Below are 20,563 nucleotides of genomic sequence, written 5' to 3'. Positions count from 1 at the left end.
GATAGAAAAATCTATCCTGGAAAATAAAGGCAAAAAATTAATGTGGGGTAAAATGAATAAGTTAAATTACACTAAAATGTCAGTTGCCTCACAGTGCACGCCCCCATTACCCGGATTTACGATTTAAAATTTGTATAACGATGTTTCATCAGACAGCTCTAGTATTGTAGACACGTCAGGCCATTTCTATTTTTTGAAGTAGCCAAGTGACCAGAACACCAGACAGTACAATTCTAAATAAAATGGTGTTTCAACCCAGATTTATTAGACAACACAGAAATGAAAACAGACACAAAAAAAAAAAAACCAAAAAACAACGAATGACAGCTGGCAGTGTACGATACACTCTTCCTCATCCTCATCCTCCGTGTTCTGACTGTAATAGATGGGCTCTTTGGTGGTGGATTCTGACAGATTTCTCATTTAATATTCCTCTCCTTCATCCTCCCCTTCAACTGAATCTGTGCCGACCTCTTCATAGTCCTTCTCCAGAGCAGCCAGGTCCTCCCTTGCTTCAGAAAACTCCCCTTCTTCCATGCCCTCACCCACATACCAGTGCACGAAGGCTCTCTTGGCATACATCAGGTCAAATTTGTGGTCCAGACGAGCCCAGGCCTCAGCAATGGCAGTGGTATTACTTAACATGCAAACGGCGCGCTGGACCTTTGCAAGGTCGCCACCTGGAACGACAGTTGGTGGCTGGTAGTTGATGCCAACCTGTTATGGGAGAGAGAGAGAGAATCGAGACACCAAGGGATTAGCAAAAGTGAGGAGGAGAAAAATCTGTACATTAAAAGTAAAATGGTCCGTGATTTCTGTGGCTTTGAGGCCACATCACCATGGGGGACATTTTACCTGTAGACTTCATTTACAAATAGTCTTGGAGGCCCACACACCCGTGAAGCTCGGTCGTGTAGTCTGACATACCCAGCAACTCACCCACACTGAATCAAACAGGTTTGAAGTGATAGGGGTGGGCCGTGTGTGAATGCCAGCTGACAACCAGGGGTAACAGTGTGCAAAATGGAGCAACAAGGAATAAGGAATGTGTAGGTTTGAGACCCCCGCTGACAAGAGCAGTTAGTCTGCCTGGTGGTGTCATATCTCAGGTGGAGACGGAGGCCGAAGTTGCCTTACCTCAGAACCCTACTGGGCAGATTTTGAGAGGTGGTAGGGTGCATAGGCACAACTGTGCTGTTAGGTTGGCTTGACTAGAATGTAGCATCGGACCCCCAGCACCCAACATAAGTTAATGCCATTTCAAAGACGTAAAATGTATTAAAAGTTGTAATGGTTGTGTCTATAGTATGTGCCACATCCATAGATGTAAATGATATGAGCATAACAACAAAAACTAACTCAAGGACATCCCCATGAAGGAACTAGTGGTGTCCTGCCAACTACAGAGGAGGGCAGACCGCTTAGCGATTTCTTGTTGGGCTCCAGTGCCCATCTTCATGTAAATTCTAATATTTTAACTCTCTTGAAGTGTAAGGGTTTTCCTGGAGACAACTTATTTTAGCAGCTACCCCATTTAACAGGTTATTCCCAAGAGAGTTGTGCCCATGGGGTCTTATCTTTGCTCTCATTTCAAAATGGACGAAGTGCTTTGGCTATGCCAGTTTTTGGGGTAGATCAAAAGACAAGTCGGTTCCATTTGGTAATCACAGCCATCCTAGTTTTCACTCCAAAATGCCACTTCATGCTCAGCGATTGTTCACAGGAGTCTCCACTATAAGCAGTTTCACTACAAATTATTGTAACAAATCCCTGTTATAGTTTGAAATGTCATCCACTCAACATTACAATTTAAATGGTGGTTTTTAACCAAGAACTATTTCCATCCACATTAGTGTTTGCATATTAATAATAATTCATTTATATAGCACTTCTCAGTAATCAAAGTGCTATCCACACAGGGAGGAACCGGGAAGCGAACCCACAATCTTCCACAGTCTCCTTACTGTAAAGCAGCAGCACTGCCACTGTGCCACCCATTTACAAAAGTCTCCAGCCACATTAAAATAACACACCACACGGGACATGAACATTCGCCTACATTGGGCATGGGAGGAAAAATCCTTTTAAGAGAGGGTAATGCCACCAGGCACCTGGATTTATTGCAGAACTGTAGGAACCAGTACATTTGCCTTTTGTGGATGTATTTAGGATTCAAACTGTACAAAAACTCAGTTTAGATGCATACACAACCACCATGGAAAACAGCTCCTCCATGTTGGAATGTGGTGAAGAGTGACCAGTCAGAGAAGGACACTATAAATGAGCCAGATCCAATTATTGAAGGGCCGTAAACGAATCTCACGACAGAGCCCAACCTCAAAAGTGAAGTCTACAATCCTAGACAGCATTTTCAAAACTCCCTATTTTTAGGGGATAAACACCAGTGCAGAGGGCACAAAAGGCAAAAACAGACGGTCAGTTAAAAACAGTAGCGTGGATGTTGTCCTATTCTACTTCCTTGGAAATTCATCACACACTCCTAACAACATCTTAAAGTAAAAAACACACCTAGGTGAGGATGGAACATTAAAAAGATGTAAACGTAAATTATACAATTAAATTAATGAAGCCGACCTGAACTAACTGATTAATTAAGTGTTACATGTTAGGCTTTATGCATGGCACCCCACATTGGTTTGCCATTACTTGTAGAGCTTCAAGGAGACAATGAAAATCCTACTCCACACTTCTCCAATATAAGCCAATGTCCCATTACAGGAAACGTAATCTTGGCAACTGCAGTAGTTGCTGCTCTAGTCACAGTCTGACGTACTCCGGTTTCTAAATATTGCAGGGCATGTCAAATTAAACGACTGTGTGATGACTTTCCTGTACAATTTCATATCGCGATTTCACTCCTTGGTCAGTACTGTGCTGCCTAAAAGAGTTGGTGCCCTGTGGGATGGCTGTATAGACCTGATTAGTTGTGCAGTGATCTCGGTCCTTTTCTTTACATTTTGTCCCAGTATGTAAAAAAACAGACACTGTTGGTCATGTCTGGAACATTTCTCATACCTGCATCATATGTATGTAGGTGCTTCCAGGTGGCACTCAATGGTTGCCTGCTCTTATGCACACAGAAGCCCACCCCTATGACTGTCAAGGTGAATTGCAGACTAGTTGGACTGAGTTGCTGGGTATGTCACACTACTGTACACGACTGCCGGTCGGTCAAGGGAATGCGCCATTGTAAGTGAAGTTTTAGTGCAGATCACAGGAAACACTAATATCACATGGCCTTAAGTGTTCTACTGCCCAGTACGCTGCCAACCTTAGGATACCCGAGTGATGCCTGAAGAGCTTGCTGGCCATGAATGAACTTAATTTATCAGGCTTTCTTGGGCACTGCAATACTAGTTAGACCAAGTCCCAAACTACAGGACTGGTAAATCAGAGAAGTTCACAGAGAACGCCCCAAAACCTGCTGAGATTACGTAGATGAAGTCTACAACTGAAAGGGAAAAGAATTGCTAAATGAAGTGCATTTTGAATTTTTCCAGAAGAGGATGATGACAATTATAATCCTTATATAAATACTTGCATTTACTCACAGTGCTTCTCAAAGCCTTCATCCATAACGATATAAATCTTCTTGAATTAAAAGAAAAACGTTTCATGGGCAGCACGGTCGCACAGAGGGTAGCACTGCAGCCTCGCAGTTAGGATACCCGGGTTCACTTCCTGGGTCCTCCCTGCGTGGAGTTTACATGTTCTCCCCATGTCTGTGAGGGTTTCTTCCCACAGTCCAAAGACATGCAGGTTAGGTGGATTGGCGATTATAAATTGTTCCTAGTGTGTGCTTTGTGTGTGTGCCCTGCCCAGGGTTTGTTTCCTGCCTGTGCCCTGTGTTGGTTGGGATTGGCTCCAGCAGACCTCCCGTGAACCTGTAGCTAGGATATAGCAGGTTGGATAATGGATGGATGGAACACGTTTCATTAACCACCACTTAAGTTTCCTACTTATGATATTTAAGCCAAAATTAGCAAATGTGGTCCACCTTTGCATTTTCCATTATTTCAGCCCCATTTTGTGTACTATGTCACACTTTCAGATCACATTAACTTTTGATAGCTTTGATAGACTTCTGTCAAAAGTACAGTATCTTATTTGAAATCTTAATTTCAAGCAACTATCCCCTCTTTAATATTACTGCAGCCCTACAAGGTGTGAAGTGTAATGAACTGACATGGTCATAAGTGCGTTGAGGAAGGTGGTTCAAAAAGCATTAAACACTGAAACAGCACCAACCTAAATCACAGCAGCGTGCACCCATATTTGAAACATATCGTGATACATACACAATAGCTTTAAGTCTCTTTATCACAGCACACTGCTTAGACATCGTAATTGGCCATCACTTCAAATTGTATTACACAGCCATCTACACTAACCACATTTTAATCTGGTGGAATTTTGTCTCACAGGTATTGTGTACATTTAGTTTGTTTTTAGACAAAAGAACGTACCTTGAAGCCAGTTGGGCACCAGTCTACAAACTGGATTGTCCGCTTGGTTTTGATGGCAGCAATAGCAGCATTGACATCCTTAGGCACCACATCCCCACGATACAGCATGCAGCAGGCCATGTATTTACCATGTCGTGGGTCACACTTTACCATCTGGTTGGAAGGCTCAAAGCATGCATTGGTGATTTCAGATACCGACAGCTGCTCATGGTAAGCTTTTTCAGCTGAAATGATAGGAGAGTAGGTGACCAGGGGGAAGTGGATGCGGGGATATGGTACCAAGTTGGTCTGGAACTCTGTGAGGTCCACATTCAGGGCACCATCAAATCGAAGAGAGGCAGTGATGGAGGACACAATTTGCCCAATGAGACGATTTAAGTTGGTGTATGATGGCCGCTCAATGTCCAAGTTTCGGCGACAGATGTCATAAATGGCTTCATTGTCGACCATAAAAGCACAGTCAGAATGCTCCAAGGTGGTGTGGGTGGTCAGGATCGAGTTGTATGGCTCAACCACGGCAGTGGACACTTGTGGTGCAGGGTAGATTGCAAACTCCAGCTTGGACTTTTTCCCATAATCGACTGAAAGGCGCTCCATGAGTAATGAAGTGAAACCAGAGCCAGTGCCCCCACCAAAGCTGTGGAAGATCAAGAATCCTTGAAGACCAGTGCATTGATCAGACTGAAAAATACAAGCAGATATTAACAGCCAATGAGAAGAGAACAAGCAAAACACCACATTTAAGACACGTCCAGCTGAATACCTCACAGGTTGATTGCCCTGCTTATCCATTTCACAAGGTGGATCCACAACTGAAACATTAGAAGCTATTCTATTCATACCTGTCTCAGTATTAGAATATTTCAATTACCAAAACACTTCAGCAGAACAAAATGGGCAGAAAGGGAACGATGAGAAGCAGTGTTAAAGGGGGAGTAAGAATAATTGGATCTAACTTTCTAGTTCTTTGATCAGACACAATCTGGCATTAGGATTACTCTGCATTTGAAAAGACTTGGAAAGGGAGAACATAAATTGCATTCTAAATGCAAGTCCTGAACTTTCAATAAAACTGAAATCCCTGAATCTAGTTTATATGGCACCAAGTCAGAAAGTTCTAGAACTGTTTGATTCAACCTCTTACACAGTTGTTTCCTGACCCGTTTCAAATATTATTCAAATTAAATTCCAAAAAAGTGGTTATTAGGACAGGTAGTATGGTGGCTCTGTGGTTACATGCTACACAGATCCAGTATCCTAAATTTGAATCCTGTCCCCTTTCATTTACGCGAGTACTGCACAATTACCCAAATGCATTTTTCATCAGGATCTTCCATGGCAAAAATGCATTTTAGGTTAACTAAATTGATCAAGGGGAATGTGTGTTTGTGTTAAGCGGATGTCACACTACGCAACTTCCAGTTGCTGGGCATATCAGATTTGCTAAACCCTATCCATGTCACATTTAGCAATCTAATTAGCCAATAAGATGCTGCATGACTAAGGTGGGGCAGTTCAAAGGGTTAACTGGTATGAACAGTTCAGCAGCAATCTTTGCCCTCTCTTCCTCACTGCTGCTGTGGTACACAAAATACAGGATACACCCGGGGTTCCTTATTTCTCATCGCTGCATAATATGCATTATAGTTCCGGCTGAGCATTCATTGATTTTCAGCTCTCGTAAACTGTAGAACCAGCCTCTACAACTAAAGACATAAATCAGACCCGTTTGACTTAATATGGGAGATATGCAAGACATCTTCGAGGAAGTGCACCACCAACTTCCTCCTACTCGCAAAGAACATATGAATAAAGGCTACAATTTAAAAGCATTGGAAAGTCACTTAATATGACATCTCTTATGTGACCTGACAATTTTAATACGGCTGGGATACGCTCCAACCCCTCCTTGACCCTTGAGCACACATGTGCTTACGGGGCATTTTCAAGGTTCTGTGGGAGTAAGCAATACCATGCTGGGACAAGAGGGTGCACAGTAATTATACTAGCAGTTCCTCCGGAGCTCCAAAGTTGTACACAACACAGATCTCAGTCTACACGCATGAAGTGCTCTGGAAGTTGTGCCCCTTTTGGAATGAACTCTATTTGGTCCACAAACCATAAACAGGCATGCATTATAGGTCCTGCCTGAGGAACGGACTTGAACTCTTCTTCTACAACTCACTTTGGAAGTCAAGAGAACATGGCAATGACCACTTTATTTAAAACCCTTTTACCTTTTGTTGTCAAAATTAAAAGGGGGGTTTACCAGGTTGGTACCAGAACCCTTTTGTTCATCAAATCATGTGGCAAGCAAGGTATTCTAAAGTCACTTTAACCCACATCATGAAATCAAACTGGGCTTACCAAGGTTAGCACCAATTACTAGAGAACAGATATTCTGAGTAGGTTAAAGTTCCGGGGATGTCCATACCAGTAAAGAGATACGGAAATTGTTTCCTTGAGATACCAAGGTAAAACTATGCAAACTACTTTGTCATCATCAGCACAGACAGACATTGAAAATGCCCGTCATACCTCAAGTAACATTCTTCTGTCACAATGTTATTTGTCACCAGTTTACAAGACAGCTTCTCAAATGTCATCTCTTTTGAAACATGACTAGTAGGCTCTGCTATGCTATGCTAAGAAAGACCAAGTGACTTGAATTTAATTTTTACCTTGTTTGGATAGAATTGTGTAAAAGATTTCTTTATAATGTGTATTCATATGGGGAGAGAGTCTTTCCCAGCAATATAAAGACTGGAATAACTCCTAGACAGTGTGCCAGTCCATGACAGGCACCATTCATGGACACATCCATACAGAATCGATTTGGAATGGCCAATTAAACTAACAGAGATTCCTTTTTTTAATGATGGGGAGTAAAAAATACCCTGAGGAAAAGTAGATACTGGGAGAACACACAAATTCAGTGTAGTAAATAACTAGGGTTGTGATTCAAATCTTGGGCAGAGGCAATACAGCTAAGCACAATGCCACTGTGTACTAAAAAACAGCAAGCAAACAAGCTACCAGACTTCTGTTTGTGCACTTTAGCTCTTCGTGTAAGTATGAAGGATCCCAGATGGGTGGATATTTAAAGGCAAAAGCAAATTGTGACGACAGACTCACTTTTCTTAAACAAGCTGACAGATACTGGGTCACAGACTAATTTCAAACACAAAGTCAGCGAGACAGGGTGGAGAGTTGACAGACTAAGGTCATTACTGATGCTCTGATAAATTGTGTTTTATCCCACATGACTTGGTGATTGGTAAAAAAGCAGGAAAAAAAAAAAAAAAATTCAGTTTGTCAAAGCTTTACGGTAATTTAACTGTAGTGCTCCTCTACACAAAATATTACATTACTTGAGGAATTGCATATTTTCATTTAACTTCCTGTAAATGGGGAATGCGCTGTCAAATTTTAGAAGAGAGGAATGTTGCCTTTCACAATAAAGAAAATGCAGTAATAAACTGAGGAAAAGTAATCCAAGTCATCTTGTGCATGGAGGGGAACAGCAGAGGTACATGTTGTCCAGCTGAAGCTTAAGATTTGGGGGTGTGTGTAAATAAAACCCTCCTCTGGCAGAAAGGGGTTCAGAGTGTGGACAGTGAGCAAACGTGTGTTTAATAAGCAGCTCACATTTACAAAAATAACAAAGAAGCTTCTCTTGCTGCTTAGTTAACGATTGATAGCTTAAGAGCCAAATGCTTGGACTTTGTGTAAACTTGCTTTTCAAGAAGAAACAAGGCTAAAAATGCTCATCAGACCTTTGACAAGCATTTCTCTTTTATGGCACATTTATTATGAATAAATATCAAGTGTATGATTGATTAGCTTACAAGTATGTTTTAAGGGGATTTTGACCACTAAATTTCATTTTGTTAACAAACAAACCTAACAAGTAACACATCTGTGGTCTGCAGTTTAATTGTAAAAATACCAATTTAACAGACCATTAAGGCTTCTGGATGGCTGGTTAAACACAAACTTAAGTGTATAAAAAAATTAAATAAAATTAAAAGGATAAAGAAAACAAATCTGAATTGGGTAATTCTAGTAACATGGAATCTGTGACTAGCCCTATAAAACCTGATCAAACCATTCCTAAACATGACAAAGAAAGGCACAAGGAGCTCAATTCAGAACTCTGTCATACTATTTACTAAGCAAGAAAATGTTAAGTTATGGAAAATGACCATTTCCTTTGCCACAACTTACCAATTTGCGAACTCGCTCCAGCACCAGGTCAATGATTTCCTTCCCCACAGTGTAGTGGCCACGGGCATAGTTGTTAGCTGCATCTTCCTTGCCTGTGATAAGCTGCTCAGGGTGGAACAGCTGACGATATGTGCCAGACCTTACTTCATCTAACATTGGTAGATAAAATTAAAAACCATCACCATAACTTATTCACATGATCAGCAAAATACATTTTAATATTAGAGGAGCAGCAGATGATGCTTACTACTTTATAAGGAAGAAAAAAAGCCCAACTGAAGACTTGCATCAGGAAAGAATTTCCCCAAGATGCTGGAGTGAAAATGGAGCGTCTTAATGAAAAAAACACACCACTGTACCAGCACTCCCACACATGCTCACCCCACATTGAAGATCTTCGGTTTCTTACCAATTACTGCAGGCTCCAGATCTACAAAAACTGCCCTTGGGACATGCTTTCCAGAGCCAGTTTCACTGAAGAAAGTATTAAAGGAGTCATCTCCACCACCAATGGTTTTGTCACTGGGCATATTGCCATCAGGCTGGATTCCATGCTCCAGGCAATACAGTTCCCAACAGGCATTGCCAATCTGTACACCGGCTTGACCAACGTGGATCGATATGCACTCACGCTGTAGAGAGAAGGAATCAGAGGCACCAGTCAGATTTCGGTTTCTAAACACTATTCCTTTCATATACTGCAAATAAACTCTTTGGACACAATTTAGAAACAAGACAGTTCAGCATATTAGGCTCATTTGATTTGGTTGTAAAACAGGCATCCCAGTATCTAATTTTTGTTGGTTCCCAATTTGTGCCCAGTAGTGTCAGAAGAGGTTTCCTAAACCCTTAAATGCTAGAATGATGCTAGATATTGGAGATAGGTTATTATATATACATATTTTGCATCATTCCTTCTCCAGGAAAAAATTCTATGTCTCAATATTTCAGAAACTGATAGATTTATGTTAATAAGCTGAACATACAATGCTAAACTCAACTAACAATCACAAGAGCAGTATCTTAACACATTAAAAATAGGCATCATGTAGTCCAATTACTTTTTAATAAGTAACTTAAAGCAATATTTACTGTAGTAAAACCCCTGCATTATTATTACATCACAGGGTGTAAAGCAACAAGCACACATACAGAGTCCTTTGCAGGCCTCAATCGCAACAGAGGTTGCTGTGTACAATCTGAACAAAGCAACAATTTGGCTAAACATTTATAAAACTAGAAAAACAGGTGTCATGTTGATTTTGAAATTCACGGTGGCGGGCGACATTGACCCTTTTTTTTTGTGTTCGGTTTAATGATGTTGGAGCTTCTTGAAAAATGAGGACTCCCAGAAGATTACTTGTCCATGTAAATGCAGATTTTTAAGAAACCACGTTTCTGCTTTATTTGGGTTATTCACCTGAACCCACGTGTGTGTGAATATGTTCACACACTGACCAAGGTACCAGCTATTAAGCACAGATTGCCTTAACCATCAGGGCTACCACAGGAAACGGCACCGACTATTATCTTTTCCTAACTCAATTGAAAAGAAAGGAGGGGTTTTTCAAAAATGCCCATGCAGTTTCGTTTCCAATCTATCTTCATGAAGTAGCCTACTAAAAATCTAATATTTTAACCCTGAATCTGTTTGTTAAACTTAGACAATGTGCAAGTTGCTACTCTGAACAAGGCAGCTTGTTTGGTCCGTTTCTAGAAGGGGAGGGAAAAGGGGGGTGGGGGGGTTAGGAAGAAGTACTACAGGCAGAATATGTTAAAGAAGCTGAAACTTACACTCATTTATGTGGTCTGTGGGGGCCAATGATTTACTTCAATGTGTGACTGCATAAAGATGTCTAAAAATGGTCAAACAGTGTGCACTATGCAGAGTACTGAGGACAATTAAGCAGGGAGAAGTTGGGAATTCATTTGTTAGCACAAGACATTCTTGAGTTTAGCGAGCAACTGCCTAGCATTCAACCACAGACTTTTGTGAAAGTGCTCAGAAGCCTGTAAGCTGCTTGTGTACATGTACAGAAGACCAGGGAGACAACATGGATTAGTAATGAATTTGAAATGCCACTAAATAATATTTGCGAAAAGTATATAAACGTTTGAGGGATGTAGGGGAATGTGAAAAGAAAACCTGAAGACTTTGCGGTCAGTTCCAAAGAACTGATCTGCAACAATGGTATTATTATGGTAAGATAATAGCTAAACATCTCAGCCATCCCACCTAGCCATTTAATAAATATACAGTAGTCTACTTTTGGCAGAGAGTTTGAACTCCTCCCTCTCTACAGGGTGATTTATGACACTGGCAAGCAAGTTGTGGAACAAAAGTCTGAACAAAAAGCCAAAAAATGTGAAGATACTGTTCTCCAAAGCATTTTTAACTCTTGGACATTACAGCCAAGACGCAAGTTTGTTGATGGTAGCAGCCTGCCAAGATCAGATGTTTGCAATAAAAACTAGTTTTACTACCCAAACTCCAGATCCGTTGCCAAGTTCATTCTTGAAAGAGCAAATTGTTAACCAGAATACCAAGGGTCCTATATGTGCAGGCTTAGTAAAAAACAATCATATAAAACAGGACCATAATGTATGTAGTAACTGAATGCTATTTGTCTATATGCTATAATCACTAAACAAATGGGTGCTTTCCAAGCACAAAGGGGCAACCAATTACCTTTTACTTTATTACATTTCCAGGTATGTTTTGAGAAAATAAGCAAAATGTTACAACATAAAGACATGGAATGAGGCTGAAAAAGAGGCAAACATCTGAATGGTTAATCTTTAGATTCCAATGCCGAGGATGTCAGATATGCCACAACGGTTATCTTTTGCCATAAGCACACTGGTGGGTAGTGTAGCTCTGGGCTTCACCTTGAGTTTGTGTGTTCAAATTCCGCTACCGACACTGCTTGACTGTGAGCAAATCACTTTCCATCCCTGTTATTTCCAACTGGAGCACAAGAAATATAACCAATGGCATATTTCAAGGTCTGCAAGCTGCCTTGGATAAAGGACTCAGCCAGACAAGTAATAAACCCCTTAATGTGAATGTAATGTCACTTTCATGTGCTATCAGAATTTGAAATTGGAGTTGCTCCTTCTAACGTCTCACCTTCCCACTCTGTTCCAAGTATGTAACTTTCCAATCAGTGTTTAAAAAGCAGTGCCAAGATTGTGGTTGATTTGTGACTCAATCCACACAAAAAGCAATTAAACATCATCTGTAAAAATTTCCCCCAATAATAAAAAGCAACACACCCACATAATTACAAAATGTAAATTTCTGGCTGGCCCATTTTTTTTTTTTTCCTTCAGAATGAAATGGGTGAGAGGTCAGTGCTGCGTCAAAGCTCAACTGATCTCTGGGTTGTCCCACTGGCACTGTGTGCGTGTGAAATTTCTCACTGGGAAGCGCTTTCCTAATAGCATAAGAAAGCAGCAGAACATTTCTAAAATAAGTTTACTTAAACCAAACTGAAAAATGCTTGCTTCAGCTCTAAAAAGTACAAGCATTTTTTCCTCTTTAAAAATAAAGATCCTTCTGTGTTGCAGGATTGCCATTGTAACCTCAATAATTTCCTAATAAAGTTTCTACACAGCTTTTTAAATTAAGCTAGGACAGCTTGAGGTTAAGCACTTGTCTGGATCTTAACAAAATTCTACATTTCCCAATGAGCTGCTATAGTAAGGATCTAAGCCTCCTGTTGGGTTAATAAAAATTGCTTCCGAACAATCTGAAATCACTTCAGATTCTCTTTTCTGGCGCCTTGCAATTCTGTGGTACGAGGAATCTCATAATGCAGGATATATCGCTCGACTTCTAGTTATGCAAGACGTCAAGCTTTTTTCAGGGAAAAGGCCATTCTTGGACAATATTTTGTGCAGGAAATTATACCCTTATTATATTATAGCATGGGTGGCACGGTGGCGCAGTGGTAGCGCTGCTGCCTCGCAGTTAGGAGACCCGGGTTCGCTTCCCGGGTCCTCCCTGCGTGGAGTTTGCCTGTTGTCTGCGTGGGTTTCCTCCGGGTGCTCTGGTTTCCTCCCACAGTCCAAAGACATGCAGGTTAGGTGGATTGGCGATTCTGAATTGGCCCTAGTGTGTGGGTGGGTTTGTGTGTGTCCTGCGGTAGGTTGGCACCCTGCCAAGGATTGGTTCCTGCCTTGTGCCCTGTGTTGGCTGGGATTGGCTCCAGCAGACCCCCGTGACCTTGTATTTGGATTCAGCGGGTTAGAAAATGGATGGATATTATAGTATATAAACCAATAGATATTTTCAAAAAAAAAAATGAACATAAGGAACAAACAAAATACTTGTGTCTGAAATGACAATCTTAATGTACATGTGACTGCAGTTTGAAGAGCTGCAGAATTAGGCTAACCGTCCATGCATGATTTCCAAGAGATGCGCGTGACTTAAGGCGGTCATTGTATCATTCCAGGTCCAATCAACGAGGTGCTGGTAGGCTCTGCAGAATAAATGGACCATCCGATTCACAGTACCTGCCACAACACTACTCAACCACAAGTTTCTGTCAGTGTCAAATTTCTCAGTTTTTCGATGGCTTAGATGTTTCAGAAAGGAAACATGTCAAAGTGTCAGCCAGCTGAAGGAATTCAAACAAAACCACCATCTGTTTTGCACATGCCTGACTTGCAAAGTGCAATTTGATACACTTAACTATTAAATCTACTCTACTTTCATATGCAACAACATTTGATGACTTGATTCACGTTTTTATTCTTTTTATAGATGTATAAAAAGTGGTTTGACAATTAAATATTGAAAAAAATAGGAGAAAACTTGCAATTCCGTGTAACTCAGTTCTCTCTTTTCCGTCTGCAATTTTCTTTTCAGTTCTGTGAAAACTGAATTCATAGGGCCCTACTGTAGGTAAGGCTATTAGAGTACAATGAGACGCATGTAAAAAAAATAGAAACTCAGATGCCAGATTAGCAAAGTTCAAAAACAACTTGTCAGTGTTTGCTTGTATGCATTATCATTTACTCCAATTTTTTTTTTTTTTTTAAATAAAAAGTCTAGCTTTGAGTTATATCCACTAATTCATGTAACACCAACAGTTAATAAGTAAGCAAACTCCTCAATCTGAAGGGTGTTCAAAACTGCAGTGCAAATAAATTGTGTAGCCTGAAGAACCACACTACACCTAGAGGAGAAATTCGCTCCAATTCACTCTTATCCTGAAACATAACTGCTAAAAACACATTACTTTAACATGGCTTCCTCTTAACTTCATTTTAGTTTAATCCTGATGCTCTGTATATTCAGTTATCATTACTATTCATGGTGGCTCCAAAATCCGTACTAACCTACCCTCTCTTCTGTTCTTTTTCCGGTTTTCTGTGGTAGCTATCTGCACCACCACCACCTAATCAAAGCACCATGATGTCCCTACATTGACGGATTAAAAGGCCAGAAGTCCATGTGACCATCATCAAGTCCTTCCATGAGAACCCTGAATACAACGAGGACTGATCATTTATGTTAGGTAGAATGCCCAGAGGGTCTGGGTGGTCTCATGGCCTGGAACCCCTGCAGATTTTAATTTTTTTCTCCAGCCATCTGGAGTTTGTTGTTTCTGTCCTCCCTGGCCATCAGACCTTACTTTTATTCTGTGTTAGTGTTATACTTTGTCTTTCTCTCTTTCTTCATCATTTGTATGAAAAATGTGCTATATAAATAAATGTTATTACAAAGGAGAGAAAAATATACTGAACCGGGAGTAGCAAGATTTTTTAAATAATTAAGTTTTACACTTTGGCATTGGGCAGGCAATGTCCTTGATTCTTTAGGACTTAACGCATTGTTCAGTTAGTACACAAGCTAAACAAGATGAAATGACCAGTCCTTGGCAAATTAATGACGTGGACTTCTGCATTTGTAGATAATGTGATGCACTCTGGAAAGGGAACTGCCAGATAAAATGTCACCATTCAAATATAATTTAAATATATTCAAAAGTCTTATCAAAAGGCAAAAACTCACATCTCAATATAAAAGAACATGAGTTTGTTTTACCTCACAATAGTTACAGCACCATGCTACTCCAGACAATTTATTGTAGTATATCCCAGATGTTTTTGCACATCACTTCCACAATCTGCCTTTTGTAGTTTGTTTAGCTAGCTCACAAGGTCACTTGTAAAACAAACAAGCTTTTGTTCCTTACAACACCCTTACACAATGCATACTAGATCAGATTCTCTGCACCTTACTGCTCAGTCTACAATTGTGCTAAAAACTAATTTTAGGCCTTTCCTCAGTACCCAAAATGTCTCTGCTCCTGATCCCATTCCAGAACTGAAAGTAAGACTTCTTGCCATTTTATCCATCACAGTAAGAAAAGCCATGAATGCACCTTTCGAGTCCAACATGTAGTTTGCATCTTATACGCCATCGGACTGGACAAAGCCTAAAATAGTGTAAATGGTATGTACACATGCATGTATGTCACCTGTATCACATTTTTGCTGTAACAAAAGCAAAAAAGGTTAATTTATTCCCATGTTACTTCCTGACCACCTGCTCCTGCAACACTGCATCTCCTTGCCTGTGGGAACAAAAAGCAGCAATGACGGGTATTCAGGAATATTTCAAACAAAATTAAATATGCAAATTAGACAAAGTATTATGTTACAATAAACAAAATATGCAAGCATAAATAAATGACAACACATCTATTCACTTGCATTCCGTGACCTTCAGTAATACTGATGGTTTCCTCATTGTGATTATGTAACATTACGATTCCATTTTTTTATTTATGTTCATTTATTTTATTTCCGTTTGTGTTATTCATGTTAATTGTATGTTTTTCTTTTATTCCACTATTGTAAAGCACTTCGGCCACAGCATTCCTATGTTGTCTTAAATGTGCTATATAAATAAATTTGACATTGTGTTGCTTATTTGTCTATATTTATTTGTTTTCCTTATTTAATTATTTCAGTGACTCTGCACATAACATGAAATATGCCTTGAAAAGAAAGCAGTCACTTCCACCTGTCAAAGTTCAGTTGGTATGTTACAGCAAGTTTTTTTTTTTTTTGTTGGTGAATTACTAAAGTGATGATGATGATGATGATTCACAGCTTCAATGAAAGTAGCCACTTTACATGCCAGACCCAGGCCACTTTTTTCTTGCCCTCACATCCACCACTGACACGCAGGCATAACTGAAGCACATGCCTTGCTTGCCTTGGTAATCCTGTAGCTCATTCATGTCTCAATCAACAGTTCAATCAAAACACAGCATTTGCTAGAGCCCACCCGCTCAACTTTGACAGGTGGAAATGAATTCTCATTTCAAAGAATGTTGTCAACATGTACAGCATTACTAGAATAAAAAAAAGCAATGCCACATCTGACATTTACTTATGCTCACATATCATTTTTAATTGCATATTGTCACATTTCATAATACAAGTTTTTCTCTGAAATATTCCTTCAGGAGCAGGGGTGGGATGGGGGAAAATAATGACTGTATTTACTAGGAGCCATTTGTTTAGGCTTGTTATGTGCATCATTGGCCACAAGTGTTCCGAGCTCTGCTTTCTCAGTGAACTTGTCAGTGTGTGCACAGAAAATCCAGGTTTTGTGAAGGGTAATGTGTTCAAAGATTTTTTTTTTTTAAATATAATTATAAATATATAAAGGCAACAGTGTATAAGCCAAAAGCACTACATGCTTCACAAATGCATCATAATAAAATTATATAAATACTGCATGAAAAGCAAATCCGTATAATGCATATCTGAACTGTCAGCTAATTTAACAGTCTTACTGCAGAATGACACTATTCAAATTACTAACAGACAAATGAGCATCTGTCATTAGTAGGCTTCTGGAGGCAATATCAATCTTTCTAGGTTAACAAAGAGTGCCATATCATTAGGATAAGCTAGATCTTTAAAAACTATTTCAATCATCTGCATCAACTTGATACATTAAATACAGTACATGTTCAAGATAGCAAAACTAAACTCTTTGGACATGGCCCAAGTGGTGCGGTGCTAGGGAGTGAGGCCTCACATTGAAGAGCTTGGTAAAGACCTATAAACACAATAGGCATTGAAAATGAAGGAGCTCAAGGACTTCACTGCAGGACAGGTCACATTTCCTAGGAATGTAGATAAAGAAAATATACAGGGGGAAAAAAAAAAAAAAGTTGGCATTACTCATGGAATTACTTTACCCCAACAGCCAAGGAACATCAGCATTGCTCCCATTGAACTAAAAGTCAGTTCTGACGATTGACATGTGCAACTCAGAAGGTCAAATTATAATAGTATTTGTTCGTCTATCCAGTAAAACTGAAAAGAGTTAAGTTTGATTCTTGGAGGATGTGACCTTCAGAGTGAAAACTTGACGTTTATCACCTTCAAATCAGTAAATGAAGGATTCATTGGAGTAATAAGGGAATCTTTTCTTGCCAAGGATAACCCAGAATTAAAAAGGGTACAAAAGTGGGTATGATGCAAGTGAGCACCACCCTTACCTCAACGACTGTCAAATAGAGCAGCTTCAACACAGGACAGGAGAAAACAGAGCAGTATGACAAGAACTAACCATTTTGATGTCAGTGTACCCAACATGCTCCTCTCTAGAAAGAAAGGCCCCTGCAGCCACAGGGAGAACATTTAAGCTGTAATGGGCCAAAAACCAAACCCACAACCTATAGAAGACACAAGACAATTAAAAGGACCACCACTTCAATTTAGAGGGAAAAAGATTCCCGTGTTAGAACCACACGCTAAGCCATTTCTTGAATGTGCTCTCCATTTCCAAAATGCCATATCTATGGACTTATGGGGAGATTCAGCGTTACACACCCTGATGCTTACAGAGCCAACCCTTTGAAAGCAGATTAGATTTCACCATCAGAATGCAACGCCCCTTTCCCAAAAAAAAAAAAAAAACCTGGAGGGACTCCCCCTTTTCGCCATAACCACCATTCCCAAACCTGCTGAATCCAGTTCAGAAAAGCTGTTGGCCAGTGCCTAAATCTGCAGCTTCAAGCCCAAGCAAGCAGAACAGTCCTGAAGAAGCCACCAGCCCACACTTCAAGATCACTCACGCACACTCCCAGCCCTGACTTGTCAATTTAAGCATCAAGAAAAGCATGATATTCTGGGGAAAACCCATACTGGGAGAAACGTACAAACTTCACATTGAAAACAGACACAGGAATCAAACTCGGAACCCTATATAGCAGTGCATTCCACGTCGATGGAAAGTCGATATAACCCGATTTCATCGGTAGAGGGCAGTTTGCAAGTTGTTAGTGTTTCCTGAATGGGGCCTTCTGGGTTTAAAACGCTAGTAACTGGAGCACACAAGTAAGAGAAAAATATTAAAAAAAAACTCGTCAAACATCGAGACTAACTAGAAATTCTGCAACAAAAAAAAAATAAATCAAATTTGAAAGCCGAAAACCGCAGGGCATGAAAACGCACTTAAAGACTTATTAAAGAGCGTGTGTTCGCCCTGTCCGGGTATTGTTCCTGCTTGTCCCACGTCCATGCCCCAGATAAACTGAACAAGAAAATGGATGGGCGAATTCGAAATGGGAGTTTAAAGTGGTGCTGCACACCCATCGCGCAGTCGAGTTCGACTCCTCCCTCTTCTGGGAATCAAACTCCATCCCTGTAACTAAATTTGAGAGCCAAGCACTTAGGTGATCGGACGACTATGGCGCAGAAGTTTTCTAGTGGCAGACTCGCATTATCGAACAGTCATGGCACATGTTTGAAGGATCGCTCAGAAACAGCCATTTTCACAACTGAATATCCATATGCCAGTCAGCCAACCCCCCGGTCCCGGCATTTTACATGTTGTAGGCAGAGGGGGCGCACACGTGCAACCGGCTAAATGAGACAAAGAAACCTAAAAGTATTTTTCTACACAATAAATAAGGAGAGACACATTGTAAATCGACCTTCCTTTTCTAATACCTAAGTGATTAATCCATTTATCTGCCTGTCTATTAGGTACAAATCCATTCGCTTCCGCCAAAATGCCAAGAGATTACCGAAGCGTCGATTTGGCGATTTAAACGAGTGTGCGCGGGACAATAAATCGCATGCGATCGCAACACACACTTGATTCTATAAACTGACTCATCTCTCAACACTCTGCGGCCACATGAGGCTTTACTTCAGGCTGACTGAATTTACCTCGGCTAAAAAAAAGTAGGCACTGATCTTCACGCGATTAAACTTTCTGCCCATTCCGGTAAACGCGAAAAGCTCCCGTTTCGCCTGACCTCTTGGGTTACCCCTACTGCTGAACTTTCTACTTCATTCATTTCACAATTTCCCGGCAGACAGCTGGGCTGCACTCCGCGTCTTGGCGCTCTTTACACGCCTGACAACTTCGCGCGTGCCTCCTTCGCTTTCCGCTACATCCGATTAGGGCTAAAATGTGCGCGATACTCACCATTGTGACTAGCGGTAAGACACAGAAACGATGAACTTTTTATTTTCACTTTAAAGGGACTTTTCTAGTCCTTGCAGTCTTCTTACACGACGCTACGTCGACTACAGACGCGCAACGGGTCTCCGCCAACACAGCACTGTAAAGACTATTGGCGCGAGTTCGCTTTTATGGTCTGGGTCACCCACTTTAAAATGCGTTGCTCTGCTGACAGCCAAGACAGCCAATAGGAAATCACTTGATACATTTAAACTATTTTTGGTCCCTCCCCTAGACTCACCCACAGCCCCACCTTCGGTGAGTCGTTTCAACTTGAACGCTTTATTGTGACAAGAAAAAAGGGCCAAAAGTGACAAAATACGGTTTAAAAATTTACAACCAACGCATAAAGTCCTCCAAACGGAACATCATTTCAACGTACTTTGGAGGTGGAGTAATAGGACTGTTGTTTTCATATTCAAAAAAATCTGGAAACGCAAGTTAAGTAAATGGTTTAGTTGGCATTTGGACTTAAAGCTACCTAGTAAGAATAATGATGTGCATATGTTATTTTTACATTATTTTTGTATAAATGTTTTATTTTTCATATTTGTTTAATTAGAGTTTAGACTTAAAAATGCACTCTGTGCATATTTATTTATTTCATATACAGTAAATTACGTGATGTTTGTCAGTTCATGCTGTGTAACTGAGTGACCACATTAGATTTAGGAGAGATTAACTGGTCACCATTAATAAGACGGGTTGGTAGTGGAAAAGAAGAAGAGTTTGTTGCCTGGTCATTTGGTAAGACAATTTTAATGGCTGGTATCTGATAGAGAGAACCTAAAGGATTTTAAAAAAGGGTGCTTTTTATTTTTTTATGCAGTTGACATACTAACTGCTTGTTTTTCTTCTTCTTTTGAGTTTGTCGGCTCTTGATTTACTATCGCTAAATAATGCTATTACTTATTAAATGACCAGTAACGGTGCACTGCACGAATACACTTGACTTGAGCATTCCTAGTTCTCATCCTCTTTCTCTGTGCGTTTAGCATTCGTTTGCTCAGAGGTTGATGTGTTTGCTGCTTCCTGAGCAGCTCTTCTTTGCTTCTTCTCTTCTTTCATCCGCAACTTTTCGCGTTAAAACTGATTAAGTCAGCGTTTGTGTTGCAATTACTTAGTACGTTTTCTTTAATTTTTCTCTGCCTCAAGAATGATTTAAAAGATATGAAGAGGTAGGGGAAGTGACGGCGAAGGTGGTAGGAAATGAGAACGGCGTCCGTACGCATGCGCCGCACGGGCCGCTGCCGAGAGTTGATTGTACAATAAAATAACACATAAAAATAAAAAGAGGAATAACCTTGGAGGTCAATCATCACCCCGAAAGCGGATA

General features: G+C 40.3%; 1 protein-coding gene across 1 annotated transcript; it reads right to left on the bottom strand.

The window, feature by feature from the left end:
* Window positions 1-243: 243 nt before the first annotated feature.
* On the bottom strand, window positions 244-19,348 carry LOC120526300 (tubulin alpha-1 chain-like). Its single transcript, XM_039749419.1, has 5 exons — window positions 19,192-19,348; window positions 9,124-9,346; window positions 8,715-8,863; window positions 4,488-5,168; window positions 244-717 (listed from the first exon to the last, which is right to left on the bottom strand). Exons 1-5 carry the CDS (start codon window positions 19,192-19,194, stop codon window positions 424-426), a joined length of 1,350 nt encoding a protein of 449 aa, XP_039605353.1. The 5' UTR covers window positions 19,195-19,348; the 3' UTR covers window positions 244-423.
* Window positions 19,349-20,563: the final 1,215 nt, after the last annotated feature.

The sequence above is a fragment of the Polypterus senegalus genome, chromosome 3 (genome assembly GCF_016835505.1).
Source record: "Polypterus senegalus isolate Bchr_013 chromosome 3, ASM1683550v1, whole genome shotgun sequence".
NCBI classification, from domain to species: domain Eukaryota; kingdom Metazoa; phylum Chordata; class Cladistia; order Polypteriformes; family Polypteridae; genus Polypterus; species Polypterus senegalus.
The sequence above is the reverse complement of the archived record's forward strand: the minus strand, read 5'-3'. Positions and strand labels throughout refer to the sequence as shown.

What these genes read in the sequence shown, in the direction of transcription:
- LOC120526300 (XM_039749419.1), bottom strand. An exon ending in TGGAGCGAGTTCGCAAATTG is followed by an intron (nt 5,169 to 8,714) that starts GTAAGTTGTGGC and finishes TGTATTTTTCAG; the next exon opens with TCTGATCAATGCACTGGTCT. An exon ending in GGTGCCCAACTGGCTTCAAG is followed by an intron (nt 718 to 4,487) that starts GTACGTTCTTTT and finishes CTCCCATAACAG; the next exon opens with GTTGGCATCAACTACCAGCC.